Raw genomic sequence first — 18,228 nt, forward strand, 5'->3', positions numbered from 1 at the left:
TGTCCCATATGATAAAGTGATGACAATAACAACGAGATTCTGCATTTTCATAGAGCTTGATCAGAAGCAATAGGTCAATCTGCACTATCACTAGAGGTACCCAGTCATCAAGCTTTCCCATCATTCCCTTGGCATCTCCAGCTCTCTGTGCCTGGTTGATTTGGGCATTCTGCAAGGTTGTGCCAGTCTCTTGCTGCCATCAGCCTTTCTCTTCTCCCCTCTGGGTAACTTCTTTCCCTTCTTCACAGGGCCCTTTTTGGATGGATCTCTGGTTTTGGAGGGGCTGATCAGGCAGATGACCATGCCAATGTCCTCTGTGGTTCATTTCTACCCCAGATTCTATCTTCCTTGTCATCTTTCTGTCTGAACTTTGCTTTCTATCTATTTTTCTGCAACCAGGTGCTGCTCCTTTGCAGGTAACTCATCCATGGACTACTCATAATAATGGCTTTTAAATGCATAAACTAGAATATATAGACTTACTCAGGAAATCAAAGGCTAGTGAAAATAGAGAGAACCTTTTTTTTCCTCTCATCCAAGCTGACATTAGACTGTGAGCTCCTTGAGAACAGGGCCTGTTTTTTGGTCATTGCTTATATTCCCAGTCCTCAGCACAGTGTCTGGCACACAAAAGGTGCTTAATAAATACTTTTTGACTGACTGGCTTGGGGGTCTGTGGACCCCAGGCCAAGAACCCCTGCCCTAGGCAGAGCTCAGGGTAAGGTCTACAGGTATCCTAGAGACAGTTTGACAAGTGAGTCCTTTACATGTTACTGTCCAACAGTTAATTTGAGTCTTCTACGGGACTTGACATGAAAGAATATATACTTATGGGCTTTGGAGAGCAGGATTTTCTAGCATTAAAGTATGTAATGCATATATATATATTAAAAAATTAAAAAATATGGGTGGCTAGGTGGTGCAGTGAATAGAGCATTGGCCCTGGAGTCAGGAGGACCTGAGTTCAAATCCTGCCTCAGACACTTAACACTTACTAGCCATATAACCCTGGACAAGTCACTTAACCCCAATTGCCCCGCCTTCTCCCCCCCAAAAAAAAAAAAAAAGCAAAAAAACATTCCTTACTGTAGTCCTTGCATGCAAAGCAAGGCCACAGGCAAGGACCAACTCTGTTCTTTGTCTTGTCAAGGAAAAAAATCTCATTGAATAAGGAAGACTATTCAAGGCCCTCCTTGAGTAGACAGTGTGGTTTGTGCCCTAGCATACTGGCTTTGGAGTCAAGAACAGAGGGGCTCAAATTCTCGCTGTGTGATCCCGGGCAAATTACTTAATCTCAATGGGCCTTAGTTTCCTTATCCATAAAATGGGACTAATACCCATATTAGTGCCTACCTCACAGGTTTATTTTCTGGCTCGAGTGAGATAATGTACTGCAAAGTCCTTGGGAAACTTAAAAGTTCAACAAATAGCAGTTTTGATTACTTTTGGAATGTTTTAACCAAATGGAAACCACTTTTCATTTTTGAAAACGGTGGTTTGGTTTAGTGCCATCTTCCTTATTCACTCCTGATGTTAGCACCTTCTCCCAGAAATCACCTTTTATCTACTTTGAATACACATATGTAGCTGTGCTTTCTCCTCTGATAAAACGTAAGCTGTTTGAGGGCAGGGATTGTCTTAATTTTCATTGTCTTTGAATCCTCATTGCCTAGTACAGTGCTGGCCACATACCAGGTGACAAACAAATGCTTGGCTGATTATGATTAGTATCTCCAAAGCAATGTAATTAATAATAAACCAATCACCAATAAACATTTAAGCTCTGCTAAAGTATCAGGTGCTAGAAATTCAAAAACAAAAATGAAACAATCCTTCCCCTCAAAGTGCTTATAGTGTCTGTAAATAAGTTATGCTCACAAATACATTACCTTGACAGAATTCTGAAGGACTGTGACAGGAAATGTGGTGCTTGGCATGGAACTCAAAAAAAGTCGGAAACTCTCCTTAATTGAAACATCTATAAATACAAACACATATTTGTTTTGTTCAATAAGTGCTTAGACATCTTCTTCTACAAAGATTAGGCTATATGTTACATGAGGTAAAGAATCCTGTCTTCTCTATATGAAACTACAGGAAAAAAACTCATCAAATAAAACATTAGTATGAGAGAACCTTTCTGCTCATGATAAGGTCAAGACACTGGTCCAGGTGACCTACATGCTCCAGTGCAGAAAGAATGGGAAGAGGGGATTATTGAGCCATGATTAATGATCTTTGAGACTGTAGAGGAGATTAAAGCTACCACAGGAAAGGAGAAGGGCAAATAATCCTCTTTTCAAAAGAAGGCAGGAGAATGGAGTCTATAAGTTATTGGCCAGTGAGCTTGACTTTGATTCTTTGAGAAATTCTAGAATGTGTAATTAAGATGTGAGTTAATAAACATCTAGAATGACCACAGAGTTAGCCTAGCTTTATCAAGGAGAGATCATGCTAGATAAACTTCTTTTCTTGCCACTGTTAACAGAAAGATAGATCAGGGGAAGACTACATAAAATAATGAACTATCTTATTAACTAGTAGGGTAGCATTAGGAAATTTATTTTTACTAAGATTTTAGCCAAATATTTCACAAATTTTCTCATGCTTTTCATGTGAAAAAGATGAAGAAATGTGGGCTACATAATAATACATTTGGGTGGATTTGGAAATGGTAGGATGATTGGACCCCCCAAAATTGCTAACATTGATGGCAACTTGAAAAGTTGCCAATGGCATACCCCATGGGCCCTCTCCTTGGTCCTGAGTGATTTAACATGACTTAGGTAATACGATAAAAGGATTAAATGACTTGGATAAAGACATATGTGGTATGCTTGGCAAATTTCGAGATGACACAAAGTTGGGAAGGGTAACTAACACACTGGATCATTAGAAAAGTTCCCTACATGTCATTATTTATCATGGGTACTTAGGGATAAGGACTCATAATATATGGAATTCCTTAGTGAGCAAAGTCCCCTTAACAAAGTAGATTAGTTCCTTCTCTGCAATTTATAGTCTTGGAGGGCTGCCCAGAGCACAAAGAGAATGAGTAACTTAGCTAGAGTCACACAAAATTGGCCCTTGGAGATTGTAAAGAAAAAGATTATTAATGCTGTACTTGGCATTTTTAGGTACAAGTCTGTTGGAAATGATTTTCCTTAACATTATTCTAAATCCAGACATTTTCTAGCTTAGAGAAAGAGATATCCAAATCAGTGCAGTCCTCTATGTCCTTGGACATATTTCTTTGCCAAGACGATTTGCAGTAACATATAGCAACTTGAACAAGAAAAAAAAACCATAATATATTAACATACACTTTTGGGTTACCATTCCAAAACAATAGCCACTACTCATTTCTTTCCTTGACTACTGCCCTCTCAGGGTGTGAAAGGGCATCCCTGATCAGTACTGAAATCCTTTCCAAATAACAGAAGAGGGCACTTCTCTTGTTTGGTTCATAGTTCAGTCTCTTTAGGGCGTGAGAAAGAGGACGGAATACTTTCAGCTCTCATCTTTTATCCAGTTCTCTCAGAAAGGCCTTCTTTCTTTATTCTACAAACTTTCAAACAGGGAAAAAGTTTGGAAAAGACTTTAGGCTAAAGAAATATTTATTAATGTTTCCAGTGAAACTTGAAAAAAAGGGTTCTTTAATAGGCTGCCACGAGATCAATATTTGTGGTTGCTAATGTAATAAAGGATTCATTTTTAAGGAAAAAGGTATGACTTTTCAGATGCATGTACCATAATGGAGAATTCAATTATTTCCGCTCATGACGAGTCTGGCTATTTGTTCCAGCTACGAAGCCAGGTATCATTACTCACTGAATGTAGCCACTTGCCATTTACTCTCAGAGCTGTGGAAGGAGGAAATAGCTTCTACGGCGTTACACCTGCAAATCCTCACTTATCATTGAATGACAAACAGCAAATTACCCTTGCAAAACCCTAACATATAAAATAATGGCAAATGTCACTTTGAGAAATGAGTTCCATTGCCTTTTAGAACCTATAGGGAATGTAGGAATGCATGGTACCATGCACAGTTTGTTCAGTAATTTCAGTCACGTCTCTTTGTGCCTCCATTTGGGGTTTTCTTGGCACAGATACTGAAGTTGCTTGCCATGTCCTTCTCCAGCCCATTTTCCAGATGAGGAAACTGAGGCAAACAGGGTTAAGTGACTTGCCTACAGTCACACAGCTAATAAGTGTCTGAGGTCAGGTTTCCATATAGCAGATATACAATAAATAGTTACTGAATTAAATTGCACACCCACTCTCTCATCTGCTGGTGAACATTCAGACTGGAATTTTTCTGCATTGCACCTGAGGTTGGTTGATGATCCTGAAACACGTTTGTCGTTTCTGGACTTATTCTCTAGCAGTTTCTCAGCAGAGTTGTGACCAGCTGCTTGTAAGAAAGGCAAGCTGCAGCTTATGGCCTGACACTCAATGGGGGAAGAAGCAGGGTTTCTTTAATGTTCCTTTTAATAAGTACACTTTTTATTTTCCAGGAAATAGATGATGGGAAAGGAGCTGGCAAGAGTAATGGTTAACAGATCAATAGCCTGAGTGCCTCACTGGTGTCCAAGAAATCATACGAAACCGAAGGAAGGGCTGCAGTGTACTGGCCACGTTCTCTATGAAGCATTTATGGGAGGACAAGGACAAGAGATACTCAGAATGATTAAGAAATGGATGGGCTGGCATCTGCCTCAATGGAGGGAGTGTCCATGTTGAGGAGATCACAGCTTTATCGAGGTATTGTCATGAGATTGTGGAATTTTAGCTTGAGGCTGAATGGGACTTCAGAGGCCTGGGGGTCCAACTTTTCATTTTACAGAGGAGGAAACTGAGGCTCAGAGAGGATAAGTGATTTGCCTATGGGAAACAAATGGCAGAACCAGGATCCTCAAATACCCCAAATCCTACCTGATGTGCCCCATCTCCCATGACATATTGGTATGGATTTTGTGAAAGGCCTAGGCCTCTGTGTTCTAGTCAATGAACTGAGTCCTTACTATGTGCCAGGTACTGAGAATATAAAAACAAAACATCCCATCATAGTAAGCCTGGGGATCAAAGTCATCACTGGTCAGGGAGCGTCTTTGAAACTCTGCCTGAATTTAGGAGAGACACTGGATCTCTGATTTTGGCATCCTAGGGAACTTCCAGGTGAGAAAACTCCCTCCACCAATTCAGATTGGCACCTTCCCTGAAATTTACAGTCTTGGAGAGTTGCCTAGAGCACTAGCAGTTTAAGGGACTGGCCCTGAGTCGCAAAGGCAGTTTCTGTCAGAGGTGAGGCTTCCTACCTGTCTCTGGAGAAAAATGAATTTATTGAAATTTTATTGGGCACCACTGGATAATGTCCAGTGTGATGAAGTGAAAAGGGACAACTTGGGATCAAGATCGAGGTTTGGTAAAATAGTAGATGACTTTAATTAAGAGGACCTTGTACAAGAGAGAGCTCCTTATCTCTAGTCTAGAACTTTTTATTTATTTATGTTTTTGTGCAGGATCTAATCTCAGTATGTCTAAATGGGGTTTCCTCAGAGCAAGCAGGTCATTCAGAGCATCTTCCTGGGGTAAAGCAGCCAGTTCTAGAGGCAAATTTTTATGGTTTACCCTTTAATACCTCATTAGTGGCCAAGACTGCCATCCTCAACCCCTCAAGTCTAGGCTTGTCTAGCTAGGCCCTGTGAAAGGTAGCTGAGATAGCTGATACAACCGTCTGCTTTAAGGTTGGTGAGAACAGACACAGATCTATCATTGAGGCAGGAACAAATTCTAGCATGCCAAGTTGGGGTCTTTAGTTGGGAACTGTCCATAATGGAAGAATGGGAAGTGGCAGTGGTGGTGGGGGGAGATGTTGCCCCTTCTTGTAGGTAGAGCTTGACACATTTTGTAGGTGAATGAAAACCATTACAAACCAAAAGAGTTTTGAAAAAAAAACAACCCAATAGCAACAGCCCTCTGTATGTGAAAAAAAAAAAAACAGAAAACAGCAAATTTTTCATTTGTACATCATTATCTATTCACTTTATTATATTACTTAAAATTTCTGGTCATGTGACCAGAAGATGATTATAAGACTGTTAACTTGGGTTCTTAAACACATGAACTGAGCTCCCCATATAGAAACTTTCTAAGATTTTAAGTGGAAGAGGAGGTGAAAACCTTCATTGGTGAAGGGAGTTCCCTCACAAGAGAATTCCCTATAATAAATCAATAAAATCACAGGCTCATTACTAATCACAGCCTCAATTTCCTCTTCTGTAAAATGGGGATAATAATAGCACTTCCCTCATGGGGTTTTTGGGAGGACAAAATGAGATAAAGTTCTTTGGAAACTTAAAATGCTTATAATTATCCTAGTAGAATAGGAATTCAGCTCATGCCTAGACCGTCTAAAATGGTATCATCCATGTGGAAGATGCCACATATGGGTGTTCTAGGCATGCATCAAACCCCCATTACACCCTACCCCAGTTATTTTTCATTCTTACTATTATGCTGCAATGCTTATGGCGATTTTGTTCTGGATTTAAATAGAAAGAAGCAATAATAGTTAACATACTTGGCTCTGTAAAGCTTTTAATAAGCTCCTCCATAGGCAACATCCATGATACCGCAAGGTGACAGTTTTGAAGAAATACCCAATTTCCTGATTTCAAAGCATCCTTAATCATCTTTTCAGCAATAGGTCCTTGGCCTTGTCCCAGTGAAATTGATTGCACTCTAAAATAAACAGAAGAGCTCCTCGAGTCAATTTATTTTTGCGAATGATGAAACATAATAAACAGAGTAAGATCTTAGGTAGAAAATACATCTTCCCAAATATTCCTTTGGATACCAGGTAGAAAGCTTTCCATTAAGAGACATTCACCATCTAAAGCTCCCAATTTTGAGAAATTCTTGAATGAATTCAGAAATGCACTTGAAGAAAAGCAGTATGTCACAAACTAAAAAATTGGCGGAGTTTATGCCCCTGTCTTGATCTTGCCCCTGATGCCACCTGGAGGGTTCTGCTCCCATGATGGCATTGGTTACAGAAGTTAGCCAACAAATAAACACCCAGAAACAGCCAGCATTTCTCTGGAAGGAACAAATGGCTTGACTGACCAATAGTTCCTGGGTCTAGTAATTAGCCCAAGAGTCTGGGAAAAGAATGGCATTACACAGTTATCCTACTTCTCATTTTTAAAAAAATTATCCTCATCTTCAATATCACCTCCTGAAGAATTAACGCCCCATAGTGTCATGAATCCAGGAATTCATGTGACTCCCAACATCACCTTGGAGCTGTCTTTAAAATCTCTTCAGCAAGGAAATATTTCTTTTTTATTTATATTGTGGGGGAGACAATCAGGGTTAAGTGACTTGTCACACAGCTAGTTAAGTGTCTGAGGCGACATTTGAACTCAGGTCCTCTTAGTCTAGGACTGATGCCCTACCTACTGTACCACCTAGATGCCCCAAAGGCCTATTTCTTGAATGAGTCATGCTTAGCTAGGAAATTTATTATAAGGAGCTAGTATAAATTAGAAAGGAGAAACCAGGGAATGTGTAGGAACCCATTTGTCTTTCTTTGGTTTTTAAAATATGAACCTTGCATTGAAGGTAGGAAAATAAATTGGAAGTACTCATGGTCCATTATGATTAGCTAATAGTTTAAAAAAAAATTTAACAAGATCTATTTAGTCTTCTCAAATATCATGAAGTTAGGGGTAGGCAGGTGGTGCAATGGATGGTGCCAGGTATGGAATAAGGAACTCATCCACCTGAGTTCAAATCCAACCCAAGACACTTACTATCTGTGTGACCCTGGGCAAGTCACTTAACCCTTTTGGTCTCTGTTTCATCATCTGTAAAATGAGCTGTAGAAGGAAATGGCAAATCACTTGGCAGAGATACAATCTCTGCCAAGAAAACCCCAAATGTGGGTCATGAAGAGTCAGAAATGACTGAAAAATGACAAGATAAACAAAAAAGTTTCATGAAATTAGAAGTTATAATCACTGTTTCCTTTCTTTTAGTCTTATTTTTATCAGAGATTTCACTGGCATAAGAATTCCCAGGTGAGCAGACTCCTTCCACTAATGCAAGCTGGTGTCTCCTCTACAACCTCTAGTCCCAGAAAGCTGCCACAAGCAATGAGAAGGGAAATGACTTGCCCAGCACCATATGGCTAGTATGTATCAGAGATGTTCTTCCTGACTCTGAGGCTGACTCTCTATCCACTATTCCATGCTGCTTCTAGAATCAGAGATAGAGCTGCAAGGGGTCTTGGAGGCCTTCAAATTCAATCTTCCCATTTTATAAAGGAGAAAACTGAGGCACAAAGTAGGCAAGTGACATTTCCAGAGTCACAAAGTCAGTGTCTGAGGCAGGATTTGAACTCAGGTCTTCCTGACTCCAAGCCCAGTAATCTGATAGATGCATTATGCTGTCTACCTCTTATTTTAACATGACAAATAATTTTTGTACAGATTTTTTTTTAAAAAAAGGATTAATTTAAATCCACTGTTAACAAAATCTCTTGGGGTGGCTAGGCGGTGCATTGAATAGAATGCCAGCCCTGGAGTCAGGAGGACCTGAGAGACACTGACTAGCTGTACAAACCACTGAGTCTCAAGTTTCCTCATCTGTGAAATGGGCATCATCATCGTATCTCCCTCACAGAGTCGTTACACTTGTAGAGCACCTTGCGAGCTTAAAAGTGCCCCCATCATCCTCACAGTTATTTCCTTACCTTTCTGAATATCCGCTTTCTCTGGCAAATCTCTGAAAGGCCCCCATTGGATCTGAGCCTGTGCTTAAGATGAACACTAGTGGGGTGAAGCAGGACATGTCTTGGTAGAGAGTTGCTAGATCAACGGGTGGATTCTCAATAAATTGTTTCCCTAGATTTTCTATCACAAATTCTGTAATAGCAAAAACCACCTGGAAATTTTAAAAGACAGATATGTGAAATGAGATAAATTGTTGAAAATTTTCTGTTTTAACGCATGAATTTCCTCTTCAGCACCACAGAGCACAAGGTTCCTTGAGGCAGAGGGTGCTTAACAGTGTCGTTTGCTGCAGATTGGTAAAGGAGGAGGAGGAAGCAGGGCAGGCCAACAGATCTGGCAATGAAAGGAATCACTGGTGACTCTGGAAGAAGGAGGAGATAAGAAGCTTTCTGGATAATGATAGAGTAGGACTCTTCTAAGCTGGTGGAGTAATTTGTTTGATTAATTCCCATTAATTATTTAATCAATTACTTAATTAATGAAACCTTGGTGTGTCTCCAACCTGGGACTTTCAGGACCCTCTCTTTGGATCTCTCTAACTCCCTTATTGAGAAATGTTCTTTACTGGGTTTATTTCCAGACACATGTGACGCTCCCACCTCCATACCTTTATACTGGCTCCCCATCGTGCTTGCCATCCATTCTCTCCTCACTCCCCATTTTTAGCATGTGTACTTTCCTTCAAGGCCTAATTTAAGCACCACCTTCTCCATGAAGCCTTTTACTACTGGTCACCTGTCCCTGCCCGTAGCTGCTGTTGGTATTTGTCCATTTTCAGAGAGGACCGCTGACATCATGGGTGATGCCTAGACTTGTCTGTGTATTGGATTTAAGTGATGCAGGACTGTACCAAGTCATTAGCCTCATTCTCTCTTTCAAAGTTCAGTGGCAAGTCTAAAGTCATGACCTGGGATGTCATGGTTGACCCTGGCATCTCCATGTCTGTTCTAAGCAGCCCACAGCACCTTCTCCAGCAGCCTTCATGGCCATTGGAACAAACTTTTCTTCCTCCCATCCCTCCAGGGGAAGTCTTCACGCGCTTTGGATAGACACCCCCTAACTCATCAATGAATCTGAGTACTGTCAGTTACCCTCAAGCTGTTCAGTCTGTCTTCCAAGATGGTTTCCCCAGGTGTGGACTCTGCACATGCTACAGCTTCTTGGAGCCACAGGTGAGAGCTGGCTAAAAGATGGCCAGCAGAGGTGGGTGAGCAGCCCTGAGGAGGGCTCAGCGAGCCCTCACCCAGAGGTGCTGGTCCTGCTGAACACCCCTTCCCTCCCTGCCCAGTTATTCTGTACCTGTCTCCGCATCTAACTTTCCCAAAGCTATATGATAAATCCCTCTAAAGTAGAGACTGTTTTGTGTTTGTCTTTGTAGTCTTCAGGCCTAATACACAGTAGGCCCTTTAATAAATGCTTGTTGATTTACTGATGGATTGTTTCAAACCAGGGCAACCAGGTTTGGTTGGCTCTGGCCCTACTCTCCCAAGGCCAGACAGGATAGATCTCTCCCCTAGGGTGCTAGGGTATCTGGGGTAAAGGTATTTTTCTTTTCTCTGCCATCAGCTCAACACCCCACTGGCCATTCTCCTATTTTTTGGGGGTCAGTAGTGACTAGCACTTGAATTCTATTTAATCACTTAACATTAGTCACCTTTTACAGAGGGGTTATTTATTTCACAGACACAGCAAGAGCATATGTAGAAACATTTTCCCAAATATTTTTTGGGCAAAATCCACCCTACATCACCTCGGTCTCCTGTGGGTGGGGAGGGTTAGGAATTAGGGTCATAAGTTATCTCAGTTTCTAAACAGCATCGGTCCTGCCAAATTCATGTTCCAAGACAGTATTGCTATCAGATGAATCCTTGCACTAGCCTGGGGTCTCCAAGGTCACACCCCAGTGATTCCTTGATTGCTATTTCTCAGGGTATTGATATTGTGCTGGCCACAGAACCCAACCTAGATTCTGACTCCAAGATTTCTATATGTCACTTTTCTGACTTTTGAAACCCCCAAAGTTAGAGAGATTCTACTCCCTAAACAAATGGAAAAGAATAAATGAAAAGGGCAAGGAGGCACCATTACTTGAAAGCCATATAGCCTCAGAGGAAGAAAATTAGTTCAAAACAAACTCATTTGATGCAATAGCATAGTAAGAAAAGTAGCAATGAAATACATCATCCACAAGTCTGGGGCACAGACTCCCAAAATACATTCACCACCAGTGGGGAAGGTTTACATTCCAAGATAATATGAGTGAAAGGACATACACATAAGGGACATGTGTGGCACATGGCAAAGGGGAAACATGCATATGAGACAGTCATGGATAAACCAATAGTCAGGGAGATGGAAATTTGAATTCTGCTTCAGATACTTAGTAGTTGTGTGATGCTAGGCAAGTCACATAACCGCTGTCTGCCTCAGTTTCCTAATCTGTAAAATAGGGACAATAGCACCTACTTCGCAAAATTATTATGGGGATAAAATAAGAGTCTATGAAAAGTGTTACATCAATGTTACATCAATCAACTCTTACTAGTACATATGGTGAGGGCATACCATTGGCTTCCAGCCTCTGACTGTTCAGAACTTCTGAAGTTCTAGGCCATTTAAATATCCTAATATCATTATGCTATACCCATTCAATGTGCCATTATCTGTGGGCTAGGGGAAAGTCTGTTGGCCTTATGGTCACTTTTAGGGGCTGTTCTGCTGGTGTCCTGGTGACCAGTAGGTGTTGTTGCACTGGGCATTTATTTATGGACCTTTTTCTGCAGCTTCTGGAATTTGTATCCTGGAATCTCAGCTGAGGCATTCTTTTGTCCTCATTAAGGGAAGAATAGGCTCTGACATCCCTCTTTTAGATGAGAGCACAAAGGTTTCAGTTTTGATTCTTTTAGTCATTCAGGCCTTCACATATACCCCATCATGAGAGAGGAGGAAAAAAAATCCTCCATTGCCTTTTCACCATAAGGACAAAGACTAGTCAGTTCCCAGAGTCTTAGTTATATATATAGCTTTTATCTTCAGGAGAATGTCTACCTCCATGGACCAAACTCTTCTGGGACACCCAACAGTGATCTAGCTAGGCGAAGCCTACAAGCATTTAAACTATCTTTGAACCTACTGTACCCTGATTACTAGGAGCAAGGTCTCTGTCCCAAGCCTCTAATTTAGGATTACAAAGTTGCTTTTCCTTTTGATGACTTCCAGATTGCACACCACTATACCTTTAAAATAATTTTTAGGGGAGATCTTTCATCAAACTGCTAAGAGCCATCTGGTGTAAAGTCCCCCTGGGTTCTTCTCCCTCACTCCCTGATTCTTTAGATGTCTTTTGCAAATGAAAAGGAGAGAGGCTGGTGAAAACCTAAAGCTTCCAGTAGAGCTGAGGCCCGTCACGGGAATCTTCCTCTGTCCTAATGGATGTTTTCAAATTCCTTTTTTTTAGAATGCACGTGTAACTGGCAACAAGGCTCCCAGTTCTGTGCTCTTCTAGTCCTGATTTATTGCTCTCCTGGGGCTCTTATTTTCATCATTCCTCCCAGAAGCCATCATTGTCAATGCTCCTTCCTACGCTGAGACATTACATACGGTAGAAACATCCTGTCATTTGCTGTGTGTCACCTTAACCTCTTTTGTTATTGTTCTTCAGTTGTTTCAGTTTAACTCTTTATGACCCCTTTTTGGGTTTTTCTTGACAAAGATACTGGAGTGGCTTGCCGTTGCCTTCTCCAGCTCATTTTACAGATGAGGAAACTGAGGCAAACAAGGTAAGCAATTTGCTCAGTCACACAGCTAGTAAGTGTCTGAGGCCATATTTGAACTCAGGTCTTCCTGATGTTAGGTTTGGTGTTTGCTTTAGAAAACTACAAATTAACATTACCTATGCTGTATTGTACTTTTATTAGTTTTGTTAACCCTTTCCCAATCACATTTTAATCTGGTTCATGGGGTATCAGGGGAGTTTTGCCAACAGCTACTGGCCCCTGTGCCAAGTGTGACACCTCTATTCACACTTGGCAATTGTAATTCACAACTCTAAATCTATGATTCGGGTGATCTATTTTACTTCAAGTCTTTCCCAATTGTTTTGGTTGGCAGATATTATCCTCTTTACTGAAGACAAGCTCCCAGGTTCTCATCCTGTCCATTGGCTGGGCATGAGCCCATGGCAGTATGCACTTATATCCCTCTGCTACTACCTGGGAGAGCTCTTAGTCACTGCATACCAGCATCCATACCCCAGGACAAACTTTATGAATAATTTTGAAATCACTCAGATAATCTGAACATTCAGACTCTATTAGTACATGAAAATCAGAATTCAGTGCAGTTGGCCCATGGTTACTATTGAAACAACTCACTAAATTAAACTAATCTGTGAAACATAAATTGTGTGAAAAGGGAAGATAAAAGTATTTCCTTAGTTTTTGGAGGGAGGAGGGCAGGGCAATTGGGGTTAAGTGAATCCCATAGTTTTCTAAAAAAGAAAAGTTAATCCTACCTTTTCTTCTTTAAAGCACTTAATAAGAATGAGTTTCTGAAACATGGTCAAGTCTGTATTCCAATGGTCTTTTGATTCTAGGCCTTCTTCTACTGTTTCTTCAATATAGCCATCCCAGGATTTTGGGTTAATGTGAGTTTTAAAATTTCCTGAAAATTCAGTTTTGGAGAAGGATTAAAATTAGTTTTTTAACTAGTAAACTACTACAGTTCAATTCAATCCAACATTTATTAAGTGCCTGCTAAATGCTAAGTGCTTTGGGAGATACAGAGATTAAATAAGACATTCTCTCTGCCATCATGGGGCATACAGTAGAGAAGGGGGGATATAATACATATGGAGATAAATGAAATTTAAAAAGAGAGCATGGCACGTACATAAATGTCAAGGGAAGGTGGCTTCCTACAATATAGTAGCTGCCCTGGGTAGGGGACAAAGTTGTATTCTATCTAATCAACCCTACTTTATTGGTTTGATAAAATGCTTCTTTATTTTCTATTAATTTCCTTGACTTCCCCTAGTCTTAAACTAGCACCGGTGGCCCCACTCCCACATTAAACCAAAGGAGTCTTCCCCAGCAGCCTAAGGTCTTCATCTGTTTATTCTTTCATAGATTCACTAGGCAGAGATGGAGGATGTATTCTCCAGAAGCTTTTAACAATGGGCTCCCTATTGCTAAGTGGGCTGTATGGCTCTTTATGAATTCTGCCACGGGCTGATGGAATGCCTTGTGTTTTTTTGGAGGATGGTAGGAAATGCTTGATGTAGGAATTAGATAAGAGAAAGCATTTATTAAGTGTTGACTATGTGCCAGGCACTGTGCTAATGACCAGGGATACCAATAAAACCATACTAGACAGTGCCTTCTCTCAAGGAGAGAACATTCTAAAAAAAAAAACACATAAAGAAAAGCTAGAAGGAGGTAGGGTTGATGCATAGAGTGGTATAGGTTTTCAGAAAGTGCTGTAAGCCTAACACTGGGGGATTCGAGGGGGTGGAGTTGGATTTTCTAGTGGGGAGAGAGTAGACATGATAGCTCCAGTGGAGATGGCATGGTAAGATGTCCAGGGAGGGTCATGGAGAATAAGGTCAAAGCTGCATAGTTCCAAGGGTAGAATAAATTTCTAGCTCCTCTTGTCATTTAGCTTATGGAGGCAGGAGGTCATCAACAAGCTCTTTCTGCAGGTTGCCTCCAAGGGTGAGCTACAAATTGTGGGCCTCTATCAGATACAATAAGAAGGATGCTTGACATCATACCCCTTCTTTTGGAAGTTGCATGCTTTCTACAGAGCTAAGAGCAATTTCATGTCATTAGAGGAAAGGTAAGGTACAGTGAAAGATGCCAAACTTGTAGTCCCAGGATCTGAGTTCAAATTCCGGCTTTGCCACTATCTATGTGTCCCTTGGACAAGTCACTTAATTACCATGTGCTTCAGTTTGTAAGATGAGAGGGTTGCACTGAATGGCTTCTTTGTCCCAACTAGCTCTAATCTATAACCCTATGATTTTATGTGAGAATGAGATAGAAAACCCTCAAGACGTGCTTGCCATCATAAATACAGTGGCATCATCTGGGCTGTTGGTGAACCTGTAATAAACACCAGAGCCCCTAAGCACCAAGATCATGGCAGAACTGCCAAAGACTGTCTAAGTCCATATATCTTTCCCTAGACCTTTTGGTTCTCTGGTATGTATCTAGTATGTATCTAAGGGTGTGATATGAATGGGGTCTTTTATCTGAATCAGGGCTACTGTTCTGCTGAAGCTATTTTGATTTTTTTTTGAGTTTTGTGGGTTTACTAAAAAATCCATCATAATATTTACAAATAGAGATGTCTTTTATTTCTATCTTTTCTTTGGCTAAGCTACTTCATTTCTTGCCTTACTGCTATAGCTAGCATTTTTTATTTAAAATAAAAATATTTCATGATAATAATGGTGAAAAATAACTATTTCAAGTTGTTTATCACGATTTCTAGTTTTTACCACTAATAATAGTAAGAAATAAAGTTATTTCAAATAGTAATGGTAAGAGTGCTGGCCCCTTGTTCTTAACAGGAAAACTTCTAATATTTTAGTTTTTTTTAAGGTAATAGTTTTTTTTACATTATTTTTTGCTTTTTTTGTGGGGAGGGAGGAAGGCAGGGCAATTGGGGTGAAGTGACTTGCCCAAGGTCACATGGCTAGTAAGTGTTAAGTGTCTGAGGTCCTCCTGACTCCAAGGCCAGTGCTCTATTCACTGCGCCACCTAGCTGCCCCTAAGGAAATAGTTTTATGACAATAAGTAAACCTCCTCCTGGTTAGAAGGTAAGCTCCTTGAGAGCAGGGACCATTTTTGCTTTGCTTTGTGTCTTCCAGCACTGGTGCAGCAAACGCTTAGTAAATGCTTTTTGATTGATTGATATCCCTAAACAATTCTTCTCCATGATTTAAGGAAATTTTGTTGGTGGGGAGACTGAAATAATGTTTTTACTTGTTGAAGAATATAGTTGAGAAAGATAATGTCAAAAAGGAGGGAAAGACAAGTAATAATTAGGGGTGATTTGAGAATTAGGAAATTTCCGAATGAAAAAGATCAACGTTTCAATTAATTCATTAACAAGCACTTGCTAAGTGCCTACTTAGATGCCGTGGTTGGTATAGGTGAAGAGCCCAAGGGAGCCCTGGTTTTAAAAGCCCTGGCAACATTACCGACTCTGATTGAAATGGGAGAGAGCAGTATCTGTGATGATATTCCCTCAAAAGCTGGAAAGGTGTCTTCCAAGTCAAAACAGGCAAACCACATAACATCTAAGAGCCAGGGGATCTCAGGCTTGGCAGGGCGCTCCTGTAGTGGACAGAAGAGAAAAGAACAATGATTAACAAAAGATAAACACCAAATATTCTTTCATCTCACTATGGTGAAACTCAATCTCTTGCCCAGAAGGAGTGACAAACTATACTGGTTAATTATGGAAAATGTGTGCTGGATTTTCTAGCAATGTCTTAACAAAAGAAGGCCAGCTAATGAAAGGTAGGTGGATTGATAAACTGAGGAAAACAGCTTGGTATAAAGGTCAGAGCCCCGGCCGTCTGGAGTCCTGGGTTCTAGTTTTGAACTAGCTGTGTGGGTCTCAGTTTCCTTATTAATAAAATGAGGAAGGTTCTTCTAATCCTATCATATCTACTAAACTACATGTGAAGCTGTTCTCATGGAGGGTTAAATTTAAGCATAATTAGTTGTGAGTTTTTCTTCCCCACTCAAAGCCTCCATCTGTGAAATGCATCAGCTTCTAGGAATCATAGTGCCTACGGTTTCCATACAGATGATGTAGGTCAGGGAGGGTGAGGGGTACAGACGGAAAGGTAAACATCAGTATTGGGATGAGAGAAAGGCAGCCTCCTGGTCTGGTGGAGAAGAGTGGAGTAGGTGGAGGAGCTGGGCAGTTACATCCTCCCCACTGTTGGGGCAGATAGCAGCTGGACTTACTTTTATTGATATGGGAAACTCCTGGGTGATGTAACTTTGTCTACCAATACAGGTGGGCACCCCCTAGTGATGGAGAACACTGAGCCTAGAACATAGCGTAGAACACCGAGATGCTAAATGACTTGCTCAGTTTCAGTTAATGACACAATCAAGAGATGCTTGAGACAGGATTTGAACTCAGATCTTTGAAGTCCTCACCTACCATGCTGCCTCTGAAACTTAAGGGTGAGGATGAAGACAGACTCCATTCATTATTTGCTGTCCCCCCTCCCCCCATCCTGCCTGGCTCAGTCTCCTTCTCTGAAGCTAAAATAAACTTTCAAACAAGAGGTTGGTCCTAAATTCGAATGAACTGAGTCGTGAGTAGAGAAATTGAGATAAATGCAGGTCTTAATTAAGGTAGAAAGAAGAGAGGTGGTGCAGAAGGTTTGGGGGTTGCACAGTTGAACTCTGTGGCGTTAAGGTGGAACTATGAGTCCCAGCCTGCTCCTCTGCCACATGGGGGTGAGCAAGGGAGGGTGTGGGGGACAGTTGGCCCCTTGTCCTTCACACATGTAGGATGTTCCCAAGTCAGTGGTGGCCCTTCTATTTAGGATCTTTCCCCATCAAGTTCTTTCACTGTGGTCTATGCCTAAAGCCCCTCTCTTCCTCTTTCCCTGGCCCTATTAAATCCTACCAGACTCGGCCTTTTCTGCTTGAGTAGTTTGCTTGCTGAAATTATTTTTTGCTGATGGGAAAATGGATGTGAGTGGACCAATATATTATTTCTCCCAGATCAAGTATTTACATGTTAAGGAGAACTGTAGAAGCGATTCTATTGTTGGGAATTTTAGACATTGTGGCAGGTGCTCAGTTTTGGGCCAGAGGACATTTTTTGCTTTTCAAAAAGTATTGTGCAGGTTACCACATCCTCCATTGATAGTCAAAGCAAGGTCCTATTTGGGAATGGACCAATATTTTCCCTAGGGGCACATATCTGTTTGTCCATTTCAAGGCTATGGAGCATCTGGGGTGGGAGAAGGAAATTCACTTGGAGCTCTTTCTTTTTTCCCCTATAAATAGGATATTGAGGTCTATAAACAGTGCCAAGAGCAAAGTGGTCTGCTGTACCAAACACTACCTTGAAGCCATGGAAAGGCTAGCCACTCTGACCACACACTGCCCTTACATGTGGGACACATCTCTCCATGCCCAACTTTGATGAGTCACTTCTTCTGGGGAGTGTGTGATACAGTGGAAGGCTCCATCAACAAACAACAGGGCTCCACAATCAATTAGTTTTTAAAAGAAGCCCCCTTTTTAAAAACCTAGCCTTAACCTGTATTTATGGCTTCGTTGGATATGAACTCAACTTCCCACATTCTACAATCTCACCAAACTGGCCTCTTCTCTGTTCCTTATCTCCCCCCTTGGTGCCTTAGCACCCACTGTCCCCTCTGCCTGAC

At 41.0% G+C, this 18,228-nt stretch overlaps 1 protein-coding gene across 1 annotated transcript in view; it reads right to left on the reverse strand.

Annotated features, from left to right (window-relative positions):
• DNAH6 (dynein axonemal heavy chain 6) overlaps window positions 1-18,228 on the reverse strand; it is a 252,951-nt gene that overhangs the window by 34,936 nt on the left and 199,787 nt on the right. The window contains exons 60-64 of the mRNA XM_069067144.1: window positions 16,006-16,141; window positions 13,315-13,463; window positions 8,762-8,952; window positions 6,587-6,747; window positions 1,890-1,978 (exon numbers count right to left, since the gene is read on the reverse strand). Coding sequence (XP_068923245.1) covers window positions 1,890-1,978; window positions 6,587-6,747; window positions 8,762-8,952; window positions 13,315-13,463; window positions 16,006-16,141 — 726 coding nt within the window. The remainder of the gene's footprint in view (window positions 1-1,889; window positions 1,979-6,586; window positions 6,748-8,761; window positions 8,953-13,314; window positions 13,464-16,005; window positions 16,142-18,228) is intronic.

Source organism: Petaurus breviceps, unplaced genomic scaffold, assembly GCF_028583685.1.
Source record: "Petaurus breviceps papuanus isolate PSGF00001 unplaced genomic scaffold, PetGlider_PUasm1.0 139, whole genome shotgun sequence".
NCBI classification, from domain to species: domain Eukaryota; kingdom Metazoa; phylum Chordata; class Mammalia; order Diprotodontia; family Petauridae; genus Petaurus; species Petaurus breviceps.